Source organism: Hyperolius riggenbachi, chromosome 4, assembly GCF_040937935.1.
Source record: "Hyperolius riggenbachi isolate aHypRig1 chromosome 4, aHypRig1.pri, whole genome shotgun sequence".
Lineage (NCBI taxonomy): Eukaryota > Metazoa > Chordata > Amphibia > Anura > Hyperoliidae > Hyperolius > Hyperolius riggenbachi.
Genome location: NC_090649.1, coordinates 59,643,556 through 59,669,644, shown reverse-complemented (window position 1 = coordinate 59,669,644; position 26,089 = coordinate 59,643,556). Strand labels below are relative to the sequence as shown.

At 44.9% G+C, this 26,089-nt stretch overlaps 1 protein-coding gene across 1 annotated transcript in view; it reads right to left on the bottom strand.

Moving 5' to 3' along the window:
* Positions 1-1,965: 1,965 nt before the first annotated feature.
* Positions 1,966-26,089, bottom strand: part of LOC137504649 (L-gulonolactone oxidase-like) — a 238,772-nt gene continuing 214,648 nt past the window's right edge. The window contains exons 9-12 of the mRNA XM_068233231.1: positions 16,220-16,369; positions 9,413-9,577; positions 6,233-6,323; positions 1,966-2,394 (exon numbers count right to left, since the gene is read on the bottom strand). Of these exons, the coding sequence (XP_068089332.1) occupies positions 2,266-2,394; positions 6,233-6,323; positions 9,413-9,577; positions 16,220-16,369 (535 nt within the window). The 3' untranslated portion in view covers positions 1,966-2,265. The remainder of the gene's footprint in view (positions 2,395-6,232; positions 6,324-9,412; positions 9,578-16,219; positions 16,370-26,089) is intronic.

The window sequence follows — 26,089 nt, the reverse complement described above, 5'->3', positions numbered from 1 at the left end:
AGCCCAATCACAGACCTCGGAAGCATTGGACCAATCAAAGAATGCAGAATTTTTCTGCAAAAATTGCATAACCACGGTCATTTTAGATCAATCACAAGACTTATTTAAGACTTATTTTCCATTTTTCTGATCTGTGTTTTATTTTATTTTTGCATACTCTGATGCAAAAAAACAAAACAAAACAAAAAAAAAACAGTAAATACTTCTCGAAAATCAGAAAAAACAGAAAATCGGATATCAGAAAAACGGAAAAATGGAAATTGGCATTGCCGACCATCCCTATCAGGGACTCCCAGCATTGGAACTGAAAGGGGGACGAGGACAGGGAGGATTCCCTCTACTGAGGTACATATCTACAGTGGGTTGCAAAAGTATTCGGCCCCCTTGAAGTTTTCCACAATTTGTCATATTACTGCCACAAACATGAATCAATTTTATTGGCATTCCACATGAAAGACCAACACAAAGTGGTGTACACATGAGAAGTGGAACGAAAATCATACATGATTCCAAATATTTTTTACAAATAAATAACTGCAAAGTGGTGTGTGCATAATTATTCGGCCCCCTTTGATCTGAGTGCAGTCAGTTGCCCATAGACATTGCCTGATGAGTGCTAATGACTAAATAGAGTGCACCTGTGTGTAATCTAATGTCAGTACAAATACAGCGGCTCTGTGAGGGCCTCAGAGGTTGTCTAAGAGAATATTGGGAGCAACAACACCGTGAAGTCCAAAGAACACACAAGACAGGTCAGGGATCAAGTTATTGAGAAATTTAAAGCAGGCTTAGGCTACAAAAAGATTTCCAAAGCCTTGAACATCCCACCGGGCACTGTTCAAGCGATCATTCAGAAATGGAAGGAGTATGGCACAACTGTACACCTACCAAGACAAGGCCATCCACCTAAACTCACAGGCCGAACAAGGAGAGCGCTGGTCAGAAATGCAGTCAAGAGGCCCATGGTGACTCTGGACGAGCTGCAGAGATCTACAGCTCAGGTGGGAGACTCTGTCCATAGGACAACTATTAGTCATACACTGTACAAAGTTGTCCTTTATGGAAGAGTGGCAAGAAGAAAGGCATTGTTAACAGAAAGCATAAGAAGTCCATTTGCAGTTTGCCACAAGCCATGTGGGGGACACAGCAACCATGTGGAAGAAGGTGCTCTGGTCAGATGAGACCAAAATGGAACTTTTTGGCCAAAATGCAAAACGCTATGAGTGGCAGAAAACTAACACTGCACATCACTCTGAACACACCATCCCCACTGTCAAATATGGTGGTGGCAGCATCATGCTCGGGGGGTGCATTTCTTCAGCAGGGACAGGGAAGCTGGTCAGAGTTGATGGGAAGATAGATGGAGCCAAATACAGGGCAAACTTGGAAGAAAACCTCTTGGAGACTGCAAAAGACTTGAGACTGGGGCGGAGGTTCACCTTCCAGCAGGACAATGACCCTAAACATAAAGCCAGGGCAACAATGGAATGGCTTAAAACAAAGCATATCTATGTATTAGAATGGCCCAGTCAAAGTCCAGATCTAAATCCAATCGAGAATCTGTGGCAAGATCTGAAAACTGCTGTTCACAAACGCTGTCCATCTAATCTGACAGAGCTGGAGATGTTTTGCAAAGAAGAATGGGCAAGGATTTCAGTCTCTAGATGTGCAAAGCTGGTAGAGACATACCCTAAAAAACTGGCAGCTGTAATTACAGCAAAAAGTGGTTCTACAAAGTATTGACTAAGGGGGCCGAATAAATACGCACACCCCACTTTGCAGTTATTTATTTGTAAAAAATGTTTGGAATCATGTATGATTTTCGATCCACTTCTCACATGTACACCACTTTGTATTGGTCTTTCACGTGGAATTCCAATAACATTGATGCATGTTTGTGGCAGTAATGTGACAAAATGTGGAAAATTTCTAGGGGGCCGAATACTTTTGAAACCCACTGTAAATGTATTTCCTTACAGGATTGCTTTAGGAAACAGTCCCTATGTAGTTCTTTTCTTTTTCAGCTAGAAAAACTTTTTTAAAGTTCTTTCTGGTGTAATCTGACTGACAGTCCTCATTTATTGTCCTGTGTCCGGTTTTTGGAGTGAATGGTTAACAAACTGGCCCTTGGAGCTTGTCTGAATTTCACCGTATTCAGCACACACACATACACACAAAAAACGAACTCCTTATTGAATAATTTTTATAGTCCAATGGTTCTGCAGTTGGGGATTTATGGTTGCGTTTGAGTATGTTTTCTTCATCTCAGTAGAAGACTTTTTCCAGATAAGGGTTGAGGAACATCCCAGTTGGATCAAGCTTCTCTCTGATGTTGTTGAATTTGGGGAATCCTGGATACATCTTCACAAAGTCCTTGCGGGTGCAGGTGTGAGCCTAAGACAAGAACACAGGACGTTATATGTTCTGCAGTAACTTCTTGTACCTGGGTCTCCATACAAAACAGTAAGTTGAAATATGAATGTGACTATCCCTTAAGGGTTCCTGAATGTGCAGACTGGTAGCCGGAGGCTATGTTGAATTCCAGAAGGGAGCACAGATCACCCAGACAAAGAAGTATATAACACCTGTAACCTGTATGAAACCGCTTGTACCAGGCTCTGGCTGAGTGGAATACACCAAAACACTACAATGTCAAAACACTCCTCCCTTGCACAATAAAGGTCAAAAATACACAATATCTAGTCTTCACATCCGGTGCACCGTTAATACCTGTAGAAGGATACAGTTAGTTAAACAGAAATTATAGTGAGCTACAACAGGTCTTCTTATACAACAATCAACCACCTTACAGCATATACGATTCACAGTACCGATGTTGGGTGTGGGCTGGGGAAAGGGTTGGTCTACTGAGCAATTCAGTCCAGTACCTAATCAGTTCTCAGTCCCTTGCAACCAAGTCCAAGCTATATTGCTCAGCAAAACCTTGGGGGAAACTCATGACAGTTCGCAATATGGTACTGAATAGATGACAGTTCTTTGGTTGGCCCAATCAGGACGTTCACCTTGCTCCAAGATCTTTTAGACTCTTTGGGTTGTATTTTTAGCGCTCAATACACTTTAGTTTTAATACCTCCCCTCTGGATTGGGCTCCCCAATACAACCAACAAAACAAAATATGAATCAAATAATCAAAAAGGGTTAAAGCAAAATAAAGATAAATGAAATAAAATATAAAGTGATCAATGCACCCCTCTATACCTTCAACACCACCCTCCTACAATAGAACTTTCTTTAAGTGCACCTTGACTTTAAGGCTGAATAAGCTCTGAATTAGAGTTGATGCAAAACTTGTAATCCAAGTAGGTCAACTCTGTATCTTGATCAGATGCCAGTTCACTTTCTCTGTAGCACACTTTAGTATCACAAGTAACAATGCAATTCCTCCTCTTCCACATAACTTTGTAATACTGACAGGTTTTCTTTAAATATCAAACTCTTTGTAATCATTCAGGACACATTAACATATGAAGTTTAACGCTTGACTTGAAACGGACTTGACAGGGATAATGTCTCTATATAACAGGACCATAGGCAAGCGGGAACCGTGTCAGGTTAGCAGGGTACTTTAGGTAGTAGAGAATGTCTCTCAGTGACAGTAGGGCATAGACTTTTTAGAATCAATAGCAACTTGTCTCAAATTATATCAGCAGCTTTCTTCTGCATAAACAACTGTATTCTCAGCACAAAGTCTCTGTGACTGTGCAGCACTCTCACATAGGCAGTCTTTAGCAATAGCACTCAGAGATACAATCTGGGTCTCTCCAGGTTCTAGTTTGCTATCTTCAGCAAGTGACGCTGGACACTGGCTACTAACTGTACATACTTTATGGCTTAGATGTGGCTCTCAGGCCTATACTCATCTGACTGCAAATATCTTTAGGTCAAGGTTATTCCGGGTCTGCTGCTCTGGCTCCGTGTAGTGTCCTGGCCGACTGTCGCTGTCCTTACTGTATGGCTGCCAGGTCCCCTTAGCTTCGGGGCGACTGCTTCGGCCTTTCTCTGTGCTGGTGTGGCCTCCCACCCTGCTCCGCAGTGCTCGATCCTGCTCAAGTCCTCACTCCTTCCACACTCTCTCCCCCTCTCCAACTGACTCCAACTAGTTCCCGCCGGTTACACCATTCTAGACTCTGCCCCCTGCGCCTGTGCTGTATGCTGCTGACAGGCTGTGCGGTGCTCGGGAAAGTCCCAGCAAATTCCCCTAATTTGCATACTGTGGTCGCCTGGCAAACGTCTATGCAACCTTACCTTCGCTTACTGGCCCTTCTCATGCGCCGTTTTGATTCTAGCAGCATGGGACTTAGTCTTAAAGGCGCCACACACATGGGAATGCTTAAGTAATCTGTAACCCTCTTTTGGGGGGAAGGGGGGGGGGGTGGAGTGGTTACACACCATTTGGCACATACTGTCATGGCTGAATTCAGGGTCACATTTATAGGATGTGCATGGAATAGTACTTGTGTCCATTGCTTTAGGAGATAATTTCAGATGTAACTTGGTGAAGTTTAGCGTTAGGCATGGGCAGGGAGGTTAGCATTAGGCATGAGCAGGAAGGTTAGTGTTAGGCATGGGCAGGGAGGTTAGCATTAGGCATGGGCAGGAATGTTTACATTAGGCATGGGCAGAAAGGTTAGCGTTAGGAATCGGCAGGGAGGTTAGTGTTAGGCATGCACAGGGAGGTTAGCGTTAGGCATGGGCAGAAAGGTTAGAGTTAGGCATGGGCAAGGAGGTTAGCATTAGGCATGAGCAGGAAGGTTAGTGTTAGGCATGGGCAGGGAGGTTAGCGTTAGGCATGGGCAGGGAGGTTAGCGTTAGGCATGGGCAGGGAGGTTAGCGTTAGGCATGGGCAGGAAGTTTAGCGTTAGGTATGGGCAGGGAGGTTAGCGTTAGGAATCGGCAGGGAGGTTAGTGTTAGGCATGGGCAGGGAGGTAAGTGTTAGGCATGGGCAGGAAGATTAGCGTTAGGCATGGACAGGGAGGTTAGCGTTAGGCATGGGCAGGGAGGTTAGTGTTAGGCATGGGCAGGGAGGTTAGCTTTAGGAATCGGCAGGGAGGTTAGTGTTAGGCATGGGCAGGGAGGTTAGCATTAGGCATGGGCAGGGAGGTTAGCGTTAGGTATGGGCAGGGAGGTTAGTGTTAGGCATGGGCAGGGAGGTTAGCGTTAGGCATGGGCAGGGAGGTTAGCGTTAGGAATCAGCAGGGAGGTTAGTGTTAGGAATCGGCAGGGAGGTTAGCGTTAGGCATGGGCAGGGAGGTTAGCGTTAGGCATGGGCAGGGAGGTTAGCGTTAGGCATGGGCAGGGAGGTTAGCGTTAGGAATCGGCAGGGAGGTTAGTGTTAGGCATGGGCAGGGTGGTTAGCGTTAGGAATCAGCAGGGAGGTTAGTGTTAGGCATGGGCAGGGAGGTTAGCGTTAGGAATCAGCAGGGAGGTTAGTGTTAGGCATGGGCAGGGAGGTAAGTGTTAGGCATGGTCAGGGTGGTTAGCGTTGGGAATCGGCAGGGAGGTTAGTGTTAGGCATGGGCAGGGAGGTAAGTGTTAGGCATGGTCAGGGTGGTTAGCGTTAGGAATCGGCAGGGAGGTTAGTGTTAGGCATGGGCAGGGAGGTTAGTGTTAGGCATGGGCAGGGAGGTTAGTGTTAGGAGAGGGTATAGAGGTTTTTGTTATGTGTGGGGAGGAGAGGTTAGCTTGAGGAAGGGAGAGTGTTAGATATTAACAATATTTTCCCAGCCAAAATAAGCCACCACTATACTAAACATAGAATTGATGCCTTTGAATTTTGGTGCTGGAGAAGATTTTTGAAAGTCTTTTGGACTGCAAAAAAGATCTAATCAATCAATCAATCAATCCTTAAAGAAATGAACCCGGACTGTTCATTGGAGGGAGCAATGCCGAGGATGAAGCTGAAATACTCTGAACACACAATGAGAAGGCAGGAGTCATTGGAGAAGACCCTGATGTTGGGAAAGATTGAGGGCAAAGGAGGAAGGGACGGCAGATAATGAGATGGTTAGGTAGTATTATGGAAGCAACAAACATGAGCTTGGACAAGCTTCGAGAGGCAGTAGAAGATAGAGGGCCTGGAATTCTGTGCTCCATGGGGTCGCAAAGCGTCAGACACGACTGAAGTGACTGAACAACAACAACATGCTAAATGTGCACAGGTGAACAATTTGAAGCATATACATATTGAAACCCTCTTTAGTAAGGTACTACCTTAGCCCAGTGTGGTCTTCCCTCCATTCGCTTCATAATCTTCTCATATTCCAGCCAGTATTCCTCATGCGGGACATCCTTTCCATATGGCCTTAAAAGAGCATTGTAGTCATTAATAATAATATAACATACAATAAAAATAACCATGCTATAGTGGAAAAGCAATCTGCAGAGGTCATGTACAGCACTTTTCTTTCGTCTAGGAGCTTCACTGATGAACAGGGTTGCTTGTAAACTACGCCAGTGCGAATCTACGCGTCGTAGTACGCAACAACGCATCGTAGTTCGTAAGAACTACACGTACGCATTTCCGCGTAGTCCCGCTATGCGAAGCTTCACCCGCTACGCGTAGTTGACGTATGTATTGCAAAGTCAACTACGCGTGCGGTAACTGCATCTGTATGGATCATTGCGCATGCGCAGAAATATTATTGCCCTTTTACAATTCCGCATTGGAAGGTGTAATGTATGCTTATATTAGTTTATAGTTGCAAATAGGTTGAAGATTATTGCGGAAATTTTTCCCCATAAGGGCATAAGCGGTCGCATCAACTACGCTTCGCACTACGCGAAGCTTGCGTAATTTAACACGTAGTCTACGAAATGCAAACGTAGTGAAGTTTCTGATTACATAGCCGTAGATCGCGAAGCGTATTTGCGTAAAAATATGTGTAGTTCTAGCATAGCGAAGTTGGCTGACTACGACCATCCCTGCTGATGAAACCTCCGGTCGTAAAATACATACACACTGTGCATAACTGTCACCTGAAATGAGCAATAGGCAGCTGTATAGGAACAACCACAGTACTGACAAGCATGTTGGCCAGGAGCCGAGCAGCAATATCCCTCTATAGCTTGTACGGTATGGTGGAGTTTTTCCTCAGCCAGAAGGATGGTGTTTGGTAGCATCTGGTGGGAACAGGTGCACACAAAAAAGGGGGAATGAAGGATGTGCATAGTGGACAAAACAGGGGCTAAAGCAGCAGCATGAAGGTGAGCCCCACCCTGATAAAGAGCCACTAAGGGTCTAATGACCTAAGGCAATAACGTTTTCTTCACCTCAAGTTTAATTTAAAGCGACACTCTCTTTTACTAACAAACATTACAGGGGGAAATGCAGTTGACGTTTATTTGTAATATTTCTTATACTTCTAACTTCAAATATGTTTATTTCTTCATTTTTAGTGTTAAACACAGAAAGGTAAATAAAACAATTAAACTAAAAAAGATATAAAGAAGAAAAACTGTATTCACGGACACTCCCGGCCGCGGTTCGTTAGCCAGGTAATCAGTGAATGGGGCTATGGTGCCCGATCACTGATTACTCTCCCCCGCAGAAAAAGCGACAGCTTCTCTCAGAAGCTTTGCTTTTTCTGGTTGTTACCTCCCCCATGCGTCGCTCTAAGCGTGTGTTACGCTTATTGTGACGTCATGTAAAAAAACTCATGGCTGCCATCTTGTGGCCAAAAAGTAAAACTACAACTAAAAGTAAAAAAAATAAAACTCAACACACATTTACACTCTAAGACTACTGTTTACATCCCACCCTCCCAAAAAATACCCAAATAAAATGTTTAATATAAAAAATAAAAAAAAAACATTACAATAAAAAAAACAACATGTAAATATTTACCTAAGGGTCTAAACTTTTTAAATATCAATGTAAAGATGAAATATTTCTATATTTTTTTTTAAACTTGTAAATAGTGATGGATGCAAAACGGAAAAAATGCACCTTTATTTCCAAATAAAATTTAACGGTGTAATAACTGGGACATATGGGAAAATACAATACGTGACTTTTAATTATGGAGGCATGTATTATTTTAAAACTATAATGGCTGAAAACTGAGAAATAATGATTTTTTTCTGTTTTTTTCTTATTCTTCCTGTTAAAATGCATTTACAGTAAAGTGGCTCTTAGCAAAATGTACCCCCCAAAGAAAGCCTAATTGGTGGCGGAAAAAACAAGATATAGATCAGTTCATTGTGATAAGTAGTGACAAAGTTATAGGCTAATGAATGGGAGGTGAAAATTGCTCGGATGCATAAAGTGAAAACCACTGAAGGCTGAAGTGGTTAATAGAAGCCTTTAAAACTTTTGTATGCTGAAACTTTTAGGCCCCGTTCACACTGAGGATTGCAAAATGCTTGCAAAATCAGCAGCGCTTTGCAGAGTGATTTTTCTTTTCAGTTTTCAATTGTACAAATGCGATTTTTGAGCGATCACTATTTGTGATTTTTTTTTAAAACATTTGAACCGCGAACGCTCCAAAATCACGGAAAAGCGATACATGCGCCGTGTTTCCGATTTCCGAAAATCGCTGGCGATTGCTGCATCACTATAAATGACACTAGCGCTTTTCAAAGTCAAGTCAAAGCACTGCTAAAATCACCCAATAAGCTCCCCAGTGTGAATGGGCCCTTAAAGGACCACTATTGCGAAAATCATAAAATGTAAAATACATGTAAACACATAAAAAGAAGAAGTACATTTCTTCCAGAGTAAAATGAGCCATAAATGACATTTCTTCTACTTGCTGTCACTTACAGTAGGTAGTAGAACTCTGACAGGTTCTGTCAGATTTTTACTACCTACTGTAGTAAAAGGTTTTGGAATAGCCTAACTCCTCATGGAGGACTCTCAGGGTTTTCTTTATTTTTGAAAGCACGTCATGATTGTCAGTTGCTCCGTCCAACTGCCAAAAAAGTGTGCAGCGGGCAGGAAGGCTTGCTAACATCTTTATATAGAACCTTTTCAGGGAGTGTCTTTCTAAAGAATAAGGGCCATGCTGAGAATGCCCCATAAAGAGATGGACTAGTCCAAAACCTGTCAGATTTCTACTACCTACTAAGGGCTTGATTCACAAAGCGGTGCTAACCTACTGATTCAGAAATTCGGTGCTAACCTACTTAGCACCCTGGTTAGCACGTCTAAAGACTTTAGACGTGCTAAGTAGGTTAGCACCGCTTTGTGAATCAAGCCCTAAGTCTGGGCAACATGGGAGAAAAGTAATTTGTGGCTCATTTTACTCTGGAAGAAACGTACTTCTTATTTGTATGCGTACACATGTATTTTAAATCTTTTTTTCGTGATAGAGGAGAGGTCCTATAAAATACGTTTTTTTTTAAGATACAGCTAATACTCATTGTAACCTGCGAGTAATAGAGTGAGCTCACCTGTACATAATGATGTTCATGTAGCAGCTGTCCCGCTGGTGACATGGGCTCAGTAAGATGTCATCCCCTCGGGCAAAGCGGACTTCTACCGGAAAATGGGCCACAACATTCGGGTTTCGTTCTAGCCAAGATTTCAGCTGTAGTATGGCCTCTTTGGTCTTTTCTCTAGAGATAAAGCAGCTCGTTATGAGTGGCAGTGCTAGTGACATGTTATGCTCTCCTGTCCCATGCACGGGTTAAGGAGCTGGCCAGCTCTGGTATATTCTGGGACAGGTTTGTTCATTTTTAGAATGCACATTTATTTTAATTAACTTCTTATAACTGTATTACTATGAAATGCAATTAGAAAAAAAAACAAAAAAAAAACGGTGAACCAGGGATTTAAAGAGGAACTGTAACGACAAAACGGCCCCTGGGGGGTACTCACCTCGGGTGGGGGAAGCCTCCGGATCCTAATGAGGCTTCCCACGCCGTCCTCCATCCGTCAGGGGTCTCGCTGTAGCCCTCCGTGCAGCGGTGACGTAATATTTACCTTCCTGGCTCCTGCGCAGGCGCTCTGACGGCTGTCGGCGCCGAAGTAGGCGGAAATACCCGATCTCCGTCGGGTCTGCTCTACTGCGCAGGCGCAAGTTTCCGGCGCCTGCGCAGTAGAGCGGACCCGACGGAGATCGGGTATTTCCGTCTATTTCCGTGCCGAAAGTCGCCACAGCGCCCCCGCTGGAGCCAGCAAAGGTAAATATTGAACTGACAGTCGGCACAGTCGCCGGCTGTTCGGAGGGCTGCAGCGAGACCCCCGTGGGACAGAGGACGGCGTGGGAAGCCTCATTAGGATCCGGAGGCTTCCCCCACCCGAGGTGAGTACCCCCCAGGGGATCTTTTTGATGTTACAGTGTCTCTTTAAAGTTACTTACTTTACATTTATTGCCTGCAGCATTGCCTTAAAGGATATATCTGGGGAGTACATGGTATGAAAACAATGTTAAACTGTAATATCGCCCACGTGAGCCATAGGGAAACATGGACATTACCTTGCACATCAGTTGTCCTTTCAGTTACAACTGACAACAACTGTATCTAATGGACAGCAACTGATATATTTCAATTCTGACAAAATCTTGTCAGAACTGGAAGGAATTGTAGTTAGAAGAAATTGGTGAGCTTCTGAGAGGAACTGATGGTGAGGTAAGGGTCGGTCCACACTTATACGTTTGCAGAATGCAATCCGCAGATCCGGATTTAAAGAGACTCTGTAACAAATTTTTCAGTCTTCTTTCTTCTATCCTATAAGTTCCTATGCCTGTTCTAATGTGCTCTGGCTTACTGCAGCTTTTCCTAATAACACTGTCTCTGTAATAAATCTTATCTACTTTCCTCTGTCTTGTCTGTCGGGCTAAAGCTTGAGTGTGTGGAATGTGCAGGGCTGCTTGTGATTGGTTAGAAGCGATACACACCCTCTGCAGGCCCCCTGCATACTCTGTATGACTCACACACTCTGTTTATGTAAGCCTATTAGAAGCTGGATAGTTTGTTTGTAAACACTGCCTAAAACTGTTAATTACAAGCCAGGATTGCAGCAGGGAGTGGCAGAAACAGCACAGAGGGGCACAGGAGAAAATAAGGAATAGAATGGTATGCTTTTTAGTGTAAGAATATTAGAGTACAGATTCTCTTTAAGAAAAAAAACGGAATGCAAATGGATCCGTTTGTCAAAGTGCTGTCCTTTTGCAGCATACGTTTCCAGTCCGTGTCCCCAGTTACAAACTTGCCCCTAGCCCTTGCCGTGGGTGGGGGGGAAGGAGCCGATCTGGAGGGGTAGCAGGCAGGAAGGGGGGCAGCGGGCACAGCGGCTCACCTGGGTCCCCCTGTCCCCGCTCCCCCTCCAGCTATTTGCACAAATGCAATCAGCAGCAAGCAGGGAAGCAATTATCTTCCTTGTGTTCCACCGCTCTGTACTTCAGTGGGCGGCATTGCAGGTAAGTGACGTCACGTGGCGAGCGGTGGAACGCAAGGAAGTAGGTAATAGCTTCCCCACTCACTGCGGATTACATTAGCTAAACAGCGCAAATAGCTGGAAGGGGAGCGGGGACAGGGGACCCAGGTGAGGGAGGGGACACTGGAAACATATCCTGTTTCTGTGTCCAAAGCTGTCTGTGTAGCGGGGGATCAGTTTTTGCATTGTCTTTCATTGCCCCTTCGTCTATTCGAGGTCCATGAAAAACCTGCAAATCCAGATTCTCTGTTCAGTTTTTTTAAAATGGATCCCGCGGAGGTAGAGGTGTGTGAAGACGGACGCTACTTTAAATATTGGTATCTGTGGCTCCAGTTTTTGTCCGGGTCAAAAAACGGAGCCACGAATACGTTTCTTAAACAAGTGTGAACCGACCCTTAGTATTTAATATTAATTTGCAGGAACATCATGTGTTCATTTTAAATATTTTTACGTGGTTCAGGTTCACTTTAGGGTCCTGTCCAGCAGTGTAGATTGTGTTTTCCTTTTCCCCCTGAAACACTCTGTATGTCCGCTATTTGGTTCGGTCTGGGCCCCCTATCTCGGCTGTCAGGACATGCGACCTTGAAGTACAGTTTGAATTTTCTGGTCGCCGTGAGCATGCTCAGTTTCTTTTAGCCGTCTGTGGCCACGCTCCCGGCAACCTCCTCTCTACTGTATATGCAGGTTGGGACTAGAAGTTTAAAACTATGCAAACGCAAAGTCTAATACTTCGGGTTCACAGGTCCCGGCCACCCAGGTCAGGGCCAAACCGGACCAAATAGCAGATATGGAGCGTTTCGGGGGGAAAGGAAGATGCGATCCAGTACTGCTGGACAGGACTTAGACCAGAAACCCACTAGGAGCGATTTCTAATCAGTGCTGCTCGGAGACCCCTTTTCAAAATGCGGATCCGATTCGGATCCGGATACCTAGACATCTGATCCGGGTCGGATATCGGTTTTCAAAATTTTGCGATCCAAATTCGAATCGGATATCCGTCCTCAGTATCCGACGGATTTGGATATCCGGATAGAAAACCGGAAGTGGCCTTTAAATTGCTTCTAAATCGTTTTTTTAGGGTAAATGAGGCATGTAGCATCATTATTTTTTAAAGGGGAACACTAATTAATAATGGGGGGACTTAAAATCCCCCCTCCCCAAAAAAATGGCTGTCAATTAACATCAGGCCTAGGTTTCAGACAGTATATACGTACAGTCTGCGCTATGGAAAAAGCATATATAAACAACGTGGTGCGCAATCAGAAGTATTACTGCTCATACAAAATCAATCAGAAAGAAAGACTGCGCTCATAAACTAGAGAAACCGTAAAGTTCAGTTCAATCTGTCACCAATTGGCTTGTCTTCAATGAGAAGCTGTATCGGTTAAAGTTCAGTTCCGGGATACCAGAGAACTCCACGGAATCCAGTTAACACGTCATATAAAAGAGAAGAAAAAGCACATAGCGTAATCCAATTACTAATTCAGTGCCCGTCACCTCTCCAGTGCGGCTAATATAACTCAGTTCCAACACCTCGTGCCGTGACACACTCCCCCCTAGTGCGTCTGCACTCACCTAAAAAGCCTCCCTTCAATCCGGAGGTAAAGATATATCGCATCAGGGGTAGGCATATAAACCGGTCGCTAGGTCATCCCACAGGGTTTCTAGACTTAAAACAGCTCCATATAGTGTAAAAACGTTTTATTGCATAAAAGAATATCAAAGGTTGCACTCACAAAGGTAGGAGATCAAACAGCGTGTAAAACGATCTTTTACGGTCCCGGACAGCCGCCAACACACATGCCGCCTCGCTTCCTAGTGCTTCCTGCAACTGCCGGTCACGTGATGCGTAGCTCCGCCCTACGCGTTTCGTCATAGTATGACTCATCAGGGGCTGACGCATTGCCGCATGCCGGCTCCTAAAGAACCCACTCTGTACCACCTCCCCGCCGGTGACACGCCCCCAAAACACTAAATGGGGAAGCTTAGCTGCGTAGTGTATCGGCGCTTGTCATCAGAGGGGCACAAGGAATAAACAGTATAAAAATAATCAACACAGAACAAAAAATCGTAAATTATCCATAAAATTCTATATGTCCATTAAAAAACTAATACTAGATAAATAGGAGACATGATTAATCTAACACAGGCTCCCATCAAACCACCACTAGATGGCACTAAAATTCTAAAATAGCTACGGCCAAGGATAAGCAGGCTTAAATCAAAGGTTACTTATAACCGAAATAACAAACCGGATGGAGCATCAATCAATCCATTACAATGGAGGGCAAAAACCCTACAGCGACAAAAAGGAGGGGAATCATACCTCCTGCTATACATCAGTTATTGGAAATGAAACAGTTTATATCCAGGTCCACATTTAGACCTCTAGGTGTTAGGGTATCTAATTCAAAAATCCACTTAGTTTCTTTTTTGGATAATTCCTTCACTCTGTTACATCCCCGCCAACTAGGAGCTAGTTTTTCCAATGCACAAAAGCGCATGCAAGCAGGATTATTTTGATGCTTATGTTTAAAGTGGGCAGATACACTATGTTGGTCAAAACCCTTAATAATGTTGCTTATATGTTCGCCTATTCTCTCTTTTAGTGGTCTGGTGGTGCGGCCCACATACTGTAGGCCGCAATCACACCAGATCACATAAACAACATAAGAGGTTGCGCAGCTCAAAAATTGTTTAATTTTAAATTTATTATCATTGGAGTAGGATACAATTTCATTTGTTTTGTATCCCTTTGCTGCCCTACAGCATTTACAATTTCTGTCTAGGTTTCAGACAGCGGTCGTGCAGCCCACATTGTGTCTAAAGTCCAACCGCACAACCGGGACATGACAGTTTTCAGCCAAGACACCTCCAAAAATTACGCAGCAATTGTGTTTTGGGTTAAATATAGGTGGTATCAGTGGCCTGTGGCACCCTGGCGGTGGGAGCTGCACAGGCAGCAGGAGCAGGGCAATGCAGCAGCAGCAGGTGTAACGTATGCCAGGAGCCTGCCGGACGTGGCACGTGTCACGTGGCAATTGGCACGTGTCACTTGGCACGTGTCACTAGGCACGTGCCACGTGCCAATTGCCAAGTGCCACGTGCCAAGTGCTGAGTGACAGTCAGACAGCAGAGGAGAAGACACTAGTGCACACTAACGGTCACACTGGCACGGCTCACAGCACAGCAGTTCTGTAGAAAGCTAACACAGTAGTAGTACTACTCTAACAATTACTTGCATTGACTGCACTACTACAGTACTAACTACACAAAATTACACAGTAATCCTATTCCCTAATCCCTTACCTAACCTAAACTGTAGCTAGCTAAGGCTAATAGCTGGCCAGCAGGCAGCAGCTGGCCTGGTCTGTGCACAGCACACACAAAGACACATAGCAGCTGCAGCAGCACAGCATATACTCTGACTGTCACACAATGAAATCAAGGTAATTAACAATATAACAATAGTGTAGTGATAGTGAAGGGGTTAATCACTGAACAGCTTTAGGTGTATCACTGTATACAGCACTGCTAGGCCAGCAGCACTGCAGCATGTCTCTCAGTGACTGAGCAGTCACACAGGATGAGATTTCTCATCGTGCCACCCACAGGGGGGCTGGCCAGGGTTCCTTTCTGTGATTGGGTGCCAGGGCTTAGGCTGGGAGGCCTCTGATTGGCTCAATGAGGTCAGGTGGGGCTGGCCAAGGTTCCCTTCTGTGAGTTGTTGCTAGGGCTTCTGCTGGGAGCCCTCTGATTGGCTCAATGATGTCATCTCCTTAGTTACAGTATTCGGATCCGGGTATCTGAAATATCCGCGGATATCCGCGTTATGCGCCCAAATATCCACAGATAGCTATCCGGATTTGGGCCCAGGTATCCAGAATCCGAATCCGGTCGGATAGCTGAAAAAAGTTCGGATATCCGGGTTACCCGGATATCCGGAATCCTGATGAGCAGCACTGTTTCTAATCGCTAGTGATTTGAAAAAAGCTCTTGCTAATGCAATCCTATGGGGGATATTTATAAAATCACATCGCACAAGTGGGATCACACCCATAGCATTACATTAGCAAGAGCTTTTCAAATCGCAAAGCGCTCAGAAAATCGCTCCTAGTGGGTTTCTGGCCTTAAAGCAGTAGGTATGTGTTTTTATACCACCTATTCCCAGGATGCATCCTTTAAAGGGAACCTGGACCTAGTAAAATAATTTAAAATAAACACAGGAAGTACCTGCAAATGAATATTACATACTTACCTCGTCGTCCGTTCCTCTCAGAAGCTCACCATTTACTTCCAACAACAAACAGTTCGGACTAGATCTAGTCGGAACTGGAAGCCTTAGGGCTTTCTCCACTATTTCAGTTGCTGTCAGTTATAACTGATAGGACAACTGATGTGCAAGTTGCACATAGTGCAAGGTAATGTCCAAGTGTTCTAATGGCTTAAGTGGGCAATATTACTAGTTAATGGATTGCTGACCAGGAAGCTATTGTGGGGTTTTTAAAATGAAGGGCGGAGAATTCCATTGATCACAGTGGACAAACACGAGTTTAGTTACTGATAAAAAAGCAACAATTCATTGTTATTACTGTATGGGAGGAAGAGTTCTGCTTTAACATTGTGGTTTGTGGATTTGACTGGGCCAACTTTTACATTAGACCTTTTATCATGACAACAAATCCATTCCATTGGCTTGTAGGTGAATGAGTGATCACATGACATTGCAGCAGGTCCAGCATTTTATCTGTATGATGCTGTTTCCTGCACTGTGGCTATGACTTGCCATAGGATGCCACACCAGGGCTCGCACTTACATGGGGATGGCCCAGTCCTGCACATGCTGCTTGAAGAGGCAGTCAAAGTTGAAGACTCTGTAGCTGATGTCCACACGCTCACTTCTACCCCGGAACAGCAGCCAGAAGAAGAACCGGTTTATGGGGGGTACCAGACTAGAGATGAACGTACTGCAAAAACCACAAAATGGTATCATTAGCAATCAGGGACATAACTAGACATCACTGGACCCCTCTGCAAAACTTTGGATGCCCCCCCCCCCCCCCCCCCCCAACCCCACCTCCCTCGCTTTCTGCACAGGAAAACTGAGGACCATTGTGTTTTCCTCATGCAGATAAAAACACTTAGACTTAACCTCCCTAGCGGTATGGACAGAAATGTCAGTTCAAAAAAACATGCTGTGAACAGTATAAACATGCATACACATCAATACTCTCCTGCACTGTATACTAGACCCTTGCTTGACACATTTTGGCAAGTTACAGGAAAAAAAAAGTTTTAAAAATAAATTTTATCACTGTTTGCACAGAAATCCTGGGAAAATTGAACGCCAGGGAGGAAACGTCAGGCAATCTATGCTACCCCTAGATCTACTTACCCAGGGCTTCCTCCAGCCCCTTGCAGCCGACAAGTCCCTTGTTGTAGCTCTGCTCCCAGTACAAACATACACACACAGCCGTACTACAGTATTTTACTACATGAGAGCACATGCTATATGGAGGAACAACAATGATATGCTGAACATAAGATATACCGTAGTATTCACTGTAACTTTGGCAAAACATTCAGAATGTCACTGATTAATACTGGTATTACAGGATCTTGAACTCAGTATTAGACAACAAGCTCTCAATGAGGCAGCGACAGTCAGACATCAATCTTACCCACTCCACTGTGTCGGTAATCAGACACCATAAGGTCACTGGCCTGTGTGTGATAAGAATCTCTTCTGAGGGGTTGCTGAATAAGGGCCAGTCTACAACTTTTTTTCACCCCATGACTCCTTTGTTTGTAACGTTGTACATGAAGTCATCAGAACTTTGCTAAAGTGTGAGACAGATGGTTTTTTTTTACGAACCCTAGGGTGCAGGGACAGTGTACAAATTCCAAAGTATGTATGATTCCTTATCTGTATGGTGGATTCATGCAGTCAATATAACAATGGTACAAGAGCAGAATTTTCTCTCCATGCCCTTAGTTGTCAGTCTCTTAAACTTTTCCCCCCACGGGGCCCCCTGTGGCTTCTGTGCCCCCCTGCAGAGCCATCCCTTGCAAGGTCTATTGTTACGCCCTGCTATCTGCAATACTTTTAACCTCCCTAGTGGTATGGACAGAAATGTCAGTTCAAAAAAACATGCTGTGAACAGTATAAACATGCATACACATCAATGCTCTCCTGCACTGTATACTAGACCCTTGCTTGACACATTTTGGCAAGTTACAGGAAAAAAAAAGTTTTAAAAATAAGTTTTATCACTGTTTGCACAGAAATCCTGGGGAAATTGAACGCTGGGGAGGACACCTGAGGTGAAAAAAAAACTAATGAAATAAACAATTGTATCTATCCTCCTTCTCCTAAAAAGGACTTAAAGAGGAACTCCAGTGAAAATAGTGTAATAAAAAAAGTGCTTCATTTTTACAATAATTATGTATAAAGGATTTAGTCAGTGTTTGCGCATTGTAAAATCTTTCCTCTCCCCGATTTACATTCTGACATTTATTACATGGTGACATTTTTACTGTGGGCAGGTTATGTAGCTGCTGCTAGCGGTTTGGGCCTTTGGAGACAGCTGTAAACAGCTATTTCCTGTCTGTGAACCTTGTTACATTGTGGCAAACTGTCAAAAGTACCGCGGTCCTCAGAGCTTCTTGTGGGAGGGCTTTCACCACAATATCAGTCATACAGCGCCCCCTGATGGTCTGTTTGTGAAAAGCAATAGATTTCTCATGTAAAAGGGGGTATCAGCTACTGATTGGGATAAAGTTCAATTCTTGGTTGCAGTTTCTCTTTAAGATATTCCACTGTTTTATTTTATATTTAAATCGACTTTTTAAGTTCTTACTGTTTTATTATTTTTGCTCAATGACAGATTCATTGAAGTATGCCAGAGCTAAAATATATGAGCTATTGGCCCTTTTTATCTCTTCCCTGCTCTTAGAAGCCATTTTCTGCTAAGAATTTACTAGTAATATAGTTGTAATTTCTTATCAGTGAGGGTCACTCTGTAGTATGACCCAGTCCTGACTCAGACAGGAACTGCCACTTACATATCTGATGTTTAACTCTTTATTAAAAAGCTTCTGCCTTGAAATATTCAAGAATATATTATAATTAATAATATATAATGTTTATTTAAATTAAATAAAACAAATTTAATTACGTAAATTTTTTTTTATATTTAAGGTTAAATAATACATTTTTAAAAATTGATACAGATGAGGATTTTCAACCCACAACCCAGTGTATGGTAAACTCTGTTGTTGTTGCATACAAAACGGTAAATACCGTTCACCATCACTTCCTATGGCAGCCGCGGCCATGCTCCAGAAAGTTGCATTTCAAAGCGCTAAATAGCGTTCACCGTTGTTTCCTATGTCGCGCTGGAAAGTTACTTCAGCAATGTGCGCCATTTTTTCCTGTCACGCACTGGCAGGGCAGGATTACATACAATATGAATCAATATATAGATACAGTCAGGAAGTGTTTCTGACCCTGAAACTAGGAAAATTACCCTAAAGTCGGTATCCTGAATAATGTACTGCATTCTACCATGTGTCACTACAGGGTCTCTTTAAAGAGACTCTGTACTGTCTGATTTGTACATTAAAGAACATACCAATCGAGTCACTGTGATCTCCTAGATCCCTCTTTGCCGTTTCCGCAGCTCCCCGCCGCGATCCTGGCTTTTAATCGCCAGTTTTAGACAAAAAACATGGCCACTAAACAAAAAGTGATGTTATAATGTTACAGTATACTACAAGTTTTTATTATATAGTGAATTATCTGCACTCCAGTAAGTGATTCTCACAGTTTCTCAGCATGGGCAGCTCCCTCCCCTCTCAGACAAGCTGAAATTGAGAGCAGAGACCCTGTCTGTGACTAATAAACAAAGCACACACACAGAGCCTGCAGGGGGAGTGGAAGGGGCGTGCAAAACTTCTCCCTATCACAGCAGAGGCAGTGCATTCCTCCCTGGGTCGAAAAAGCTTTACAAAGAAAAGCAGATTATATATATTACGATTAGATATATTACACAGAGACAGTGCAACAAGAAAAGGCTGCAGTAATCCAGACCACATTAGAACAGGAATAGGAACTTATAGGATAGAAGAAATAAGACTGAAAATGTTGTTACTGAGTCTCTTTAAGGATAACAAAGAAAATGAAGGACAATTAGGCAATATTGGTGATAAGGATGGGAGCTGCATCTTCCTTATCCTTACACTGAAGTTTTAGAGTAGAATATTGCCAATATGATTTCCATATTCACTACAGCTCAGAGGGAAAATGATGTCTAGACTGAACCGGCCACTTTCATATGTCCCCATCAAGAACATTTAGCAAGTAAGTAAATAAAAATTGACATTTTTACTAATCCCTCCCCAGGGGGAGCACGCAGATTTGTCCGTCATCTGGAGAGGCAGCTGTTACAGCCCCGGAGCTGAAGAAACGTGAATGTCAGAGAGATTCCGGCATAAACTGCCATGGCTGTATCATCAATGGGATCTCTGCTAAAACTTTCTAGGGATAAACACACAATCCAAACCTATAAAACTCAGACTTAGTGATAAAGGAAACCTGAGACTAAGTAAAAGAAAAAAATGTATGCATACCTGGGGCTTCCTCGGGAATGGTCGCACAGCACACAACAATTTACTCTTCTTCATTTAATGTTCTCACATGACATGCTGCAGCTCAACACAATAGGACACTGGCTGGCTGTGAGCGTACGTACGAAAAGGGCGTCGGGAAAAAAGGGCGCGTGGTATAAACGATAAATGGAAATATCGTTTATAGAAATTATTGTGTAGAATTTCGTTTATAAATAGTGATTTAAAAATGTATAAATCACTAAATAATGTGTATGAGATCGGCAATTCTTAAAACGTTAATCTTCCCTGTTTGTAAAGTGAAACTTATATTTTCGTTTATTAAAAACCCTCCCTGTACCTATCCCTAACCCCTAGACCCCCTGTTGGTGCCTAAACCTAAGACCCCCCTGTTGGTGCCTAACCCTAAGACCCCCCTGTTGGTGCCTAACCCTAAGACCCCCCTGTTGGTGCCTAAACCTAAGACCCCCCTGTTAGTGCCTAAACCTAAGACCCCCCTGTTAGTGCCTAAACCTAAGACCCCCCTGTAGGTGCCTAACCCTAAGACCCCCCTGTAGGTGCCTAACCCTAAGACCCCCCTGTTGGTGCCTAAACCTAAGACCCCCCTGTTAGTGCCTAAACCTAAGACCCCCCTGTAGGTGCCTAAACCTAAGACCCCCCTGTTGGTGCCTAAACCTAAAACCCCCTATGGATAATAATGTTTTACAGACATGAATAAATAAAGAATGTAAAGAAAAAAAATGTAAATTATTTTTTTGGGTGGATAATAATGTGTTAGAAATGTTTTAGAAATAGTGATTTATTATCTTCATAAACGTTATTCGTCACGGGCTCATTTTGTAAACTTAAATCATCACAAACATAGTTATAAATCCTTAAAAATCTCCGGGCGCCGTTATAAATCCTTAAAAATCTCCGGCGCCTTATTTTCCCCGTTCAGCGCCCATTAAACGATATTTATAATGAAAGTGAATGGGGCGCCCTTTTTGTCCACTTGTCTCATGCGCCCAAATCTACTGCTTCCGGCTGTGAGTCTGTGAGAAACAAACTGCTCCCCCTCAGCCACTCCATTCCTCCTCAGGAAGGTACACACAGTACAAAAATACTGCCCTTAAAATCTCTGCGCCTGATGCAAATGTATCACCTTGCCTCATGAGAGAATCGGCCTTGGTTCCTGCGCAGTACTCTCCCGGCGATGGGAACATGCGCGTATGTCCCGACATGCGCATGCGCAGTACGCCTCGACTGGCGTAAATACCGGGCCGCCTAGCAGAGGATCCAGGTGGCCTGGGAGGACGACGAGGGACCGGTCAGCCTGAAGGGGGCTGGAGAAAGCCTATAAACCTATCCTCTGGCACAGATGTTTTCCTCCTCCTGCACCTCCTCCTTGACATCACAGATCATTGTTCTGTGTCTAATCATTTTGGTCATCAGATGACAAATCCTTGAAATTGATATATTACTAATTTTAAAACGTTAATATGAAGGAAAATGATGCAGAATAAAACGGACCAGTGTGGTTTGAACTATAAAACAACATATTTTTCTTATGAAATCTTTATGGTATGCATGACTAAGGGTGTGATGGGGGCGTTATCAGCAGAGGTGCTCGGATACCCCACTTCAAAATCCGTATTGTCCCAGATCCGGATATCCAGATATCCGGATCCAGATCGGATGTCCGGATTTGCCCATTTTGGTATCCGACCCGGATCGGATATCCGACCCCAGTATCCGGGATATCCGGGCAAATTCGGATAGAAAACCCAGAAGTGGCCTTTAAATTACTTTAAAAATGTTTTTTATGGTAAATGAGGCATGTAGCATCATTATTTTTTAAAGGGGAACACTAATTGATGATGTGGGGACTTAAAATTATATAAAAAAAAGGCTGTCAATTAACATTAGGCCTAGGTTCCAGACAGCGGTCGTGCAGCCCACATTGGCTATCATTCATGAAGGTGCTGTCGGTATGGAGAATCAGTGCGGGAAAACCCCGCTGCCGGTGTTTTAGACTTCTGGCTGCTGATTCATAAAAATGTATCCAGTTGCGGTAGCAGTGCGGAGATTCCCCAAACTAGGCTGGCGGTAGGCAGGCGGTAGACTCAGGGCCGGTCCTGGACTTTCTGCTGCCTGAGGCAAAGATCGTAAAGGCGCCCCCCCCCCCAATATTTCTACATAACATTACATCCCCCACACAACCGACCGTGTCCGTGAAGGTAAGTTTGAGTGACGCAGCAAAGTGAGTGACTCACCGGGGATTGGGTCTCCCTCCGGGTCTGGCGGCGGCATCCACATCCAGCATGCATCCTGCACTGGCAGGGGACAGACGGCTGCGGTCTGCGGCTGGCATGCTCCATCTCGGATCTGAGGGATCTCGCTCTGGGCCAGTGAGCGGCGGCCGGCGGCAGCCAGCCAGCCTCATCATCATCATCGTCACGGTCACGTCGGCGGTGCTCGCCGCTTAGTGACTGACAATCAGCCGCAGCCAGGGCAGCAGAGCGGGCGGCAGCCGCCATCAAATCAGCAGGTTTAGGCACTAGGCAGCGTCACCAGCGTGCAGCCTTGGAGGAGACAGGAGAGGCCGCAGAGCTCGGAGTCGTCGGAGGCCGGCGGCAACATATGGGTGGCACGTGCAGGTGGCAGCAGAACTGGCGGGCGGGCGGTCCCGGCGGTGCACAGCCTAATGGGGGGCGGCGGGGCGGGTGACTCAGCCAGAACACAGACAGTCTGGGCGGACTCGGTCTCGGCGGGGCCGGAGGGGAGGGAGGGTCAGTCACTCACGGTGTGTGCAGGCACGGGGTCGGAGGCCCGGTCGGGCACCACACAGGAGCAGCCGGACTTCACTGCAGAGTCTGCACTGCAGCCTGCACTCTCTCATCTACGCAGTCACTTCATCTGGTGCCGCCCCTACACTTCCTGCCGCCTGAGGAACCCGCCTCACCCCGCTTAATGGGCGGGCCGGGCCTGGGTAGGCTTGCGGAGACACGGAAGCTGCCGAGTTGATACATTTCTCCGCTCTGCTGCAGCTGCCTGGGAGGTCTGTGTGTCTCCATTCACTTACATTGTTATCGCCACATCAGAGGGAGCGGAACTTCCCGACCTCACACCGATTGCGGTGATCTTTATGAATTAACATTTTGCTACATTTTTTACAATAATCACCGAACAAGGCGGTGATTTATCGCTGTGCTCGGTAATGTCAGCTTTTGATGCAGAAGGAGCCTTTATGAATGCAGATTTTGCTACGTGTGCGGTAAAGTCAGCTGTTTTAAGCATTTCCGCATGCGGAAATGCTTTATGAATGATAGCCATTGTGTCCAAAGTCCAACCGCGCAACTGGGACATGGCAGTTTTCAGCCCAGACAGCTCCAAAAAATTACGCAGCGATTGTGTTTTCGGTTAAATATAGGTGGTATCAGCACAGCAGCAGTGGCCTGTGGCACCCTGGCAGTGTGAGCAGCACAGGCAGCAGGAGCAGGGCAATGCAGCAGCAGGTGTAACGTGTGCCAGGAGCATGCCGGACGTGGCACTTGACAGTGGCACTTTGCACTTGGCACGTGCCTCGTGCCACGTGCAAAGTGCTACGTGCAAAGTGCCATGTGCAAAGTGCCATGTGCCACGGGCAAAGTGCCACGTGCAAAGTGCCACGTGCAAAGTGCCACGTGCAAAGTGTCACGTGCAAAGTGCCATGTCACGTGGCACTTTGCACGTGGCACTTTGCACATGGCATGTGGCACTTTGCACTTGGCACTTTGCACGTGGCAATTTGCATGTGGAACTTTGCACGTGGCACTTTGCATGTGCCACGTGCCACCTGCCATGTGCAAAGTGCCGCGTGCCAAGGGCCACATGCCAAGTGCCACGTGCCGAGTGACAGTCAGACAGCAGAGGAGAAGACACTAACTGTCACACTGGCACTGCTCAGCAGCACAGCAGTTCTGTAGTAAGCTAACACAGTCGTACTACTACTCTAACAACTACTAGCACTGACTGCTGTACTACAGTACTATCTACACAATAACACAGTAATCCTATTCCCTAATCCCTGACCTAACCTATACTGTAGCTAGCTAAGGCTAATAGCTGGCCAGCAGCTGGCCTGGTCTGTGCACAGCACACACACACTGAACAGCTTTAGGTTTATCACTGTGTAAGCACTTGCTAGGCCACCAGCACTGGAGCATGTCTCTCAGTGAGCATTCACGAGCAAGGGACGATATGTCTAATCATGGCAGCCCTCATTATTATACAGGGGGGGTGGCCAGTGTCCCTTTCTGTGATTGGGTGTCAGGGCTTAGGCTGGGAGACCTCTGATTGGCTGAATGAGGTCAGGTGGGGCTGGCCAGGGTTCCTCTCTGTGATTGGTTGCTAGGGCTTCTGCTAGGAGCCCTCTGATTGGCTCAATGACGTCCTGGACCTCTTACAGTACCTCAATAGTCGGATTTCTGTGGATATCCACATTGCCAGCCAACTATCTGCAGATAGCTATCCGGATTTCTACAGAAATCCGGTATCTGGAAACCGAATCGGATAGCTGAAAAATGGTCGGATATCCGGAATCCGGATGAGCACCACTGGTTATCAGGGGTGTGGCAGAGGCGTAGCTTAAGTGTCCCTCTTTCTCATCTCAAAAAGTTGGGAGATATGGTTTTTGTTACAGAAGCTGTTCAGTTACAGCTCTACTGTAACAAAAAATTACAAACGCTACACCAAAACGCTCCAAAAATCACTAGGCATGATTAGAAGATTGCTAGGCACATGCCTAGAATCGCCTTAAAAAATCACTTCAAAAAGTGATAAGCGTTTGCAATTACGCTAACGCTTTTTAGTGTGCACTGGGCCTAAATCAATTTTAACCATATATCCAGGCAAACGGTTTTTATTTTATAAAAATTAGGGATTGATTTCCCATATAGCCCGTGAACATGAAAAAAGTGCACCCAGAAAAGGTCGCTAGAGCTAGCCTCCAGTAGAATATCGGTAAAGTTACCAATATATTCTACTTTTAGGATCTATGTAATTGCAATAGTAAAATATCAGTTATTTTTACCGATATTTTAGTATCGCCTAACCTGACTTCATTCTCACTTGAATTCTCCCTCTATTGATGCCTAACCCTAACACCCCCCGCCCTCCATACCTAATCCTAACCAACTCTCCAACCGATGCCGAACCCTATCTGATTCCCCCCAACCAATATCTAACCCAAACTCCCTAACTGAACCCTCCCCCCCCCCAACCAATACCTAGCTGGCTGAAGATAACTTGTCTTCTACAGGACCATCCAGGAGGCGAAGGGCAGCGGCGAGGGAGTGATCTGCGTGGAGGGGCAGGAGGAGGCCTCAGGTATGAATAAAACTTTTCACCCCTATGTAGTATAAATCTGACAGGTTTTAAACTAGTGCAAATCCTCATGGGGGATTTTCAGAATTTCTTTAATTCATTACAAAAACACTCCCTGAAAAGATCTATACCAGGGGTCCCCAAACTTTTCTCATTAAGGGCCGGGTCAACCTACTTCAGACTGCTGGGTAGTCGGAACATACATAAAATGACGTTGAAAAACATTAAATTGAATCTAGGTATTGATTCCCCCTCAGTTATGCCGGAGCAGAACTCAGCAGCAGCCATTCAGTCATGCGGTGCTCAAAGAACAACTTTGTGCTCAGAGAGTGAAGCATACTCAGGTGACACCCTGCCGTCCAGTTGGACAGCAGTGTCACCTAATGCAGAATTGGAAGCCAGTGAATGCCTGCTCTCTGGCTTCTATAGTATGTGGATGGGTGGGGCCAGCAATGCTATTCTATATGTGGGGTGTTGATATTTAAAATTGCAGTGGGCCACATCATAGGTTATCCATTTTGTGTTTGAAGGCCAGTGAAAAAGCCTCTGGGGGCCGCTTTCAGTCCATGGGCCGTAGTTTGAGGACCACTAATCTATACCAAAATGTGATCCAGCCTCCATACTCACTTGCACACTATTTTGGCAGTTACTAAGTTCCAATTAGTAAGGTTCGGTTCACTCAGAAATCGGCACATTTCCGGTCCTGTCCATTT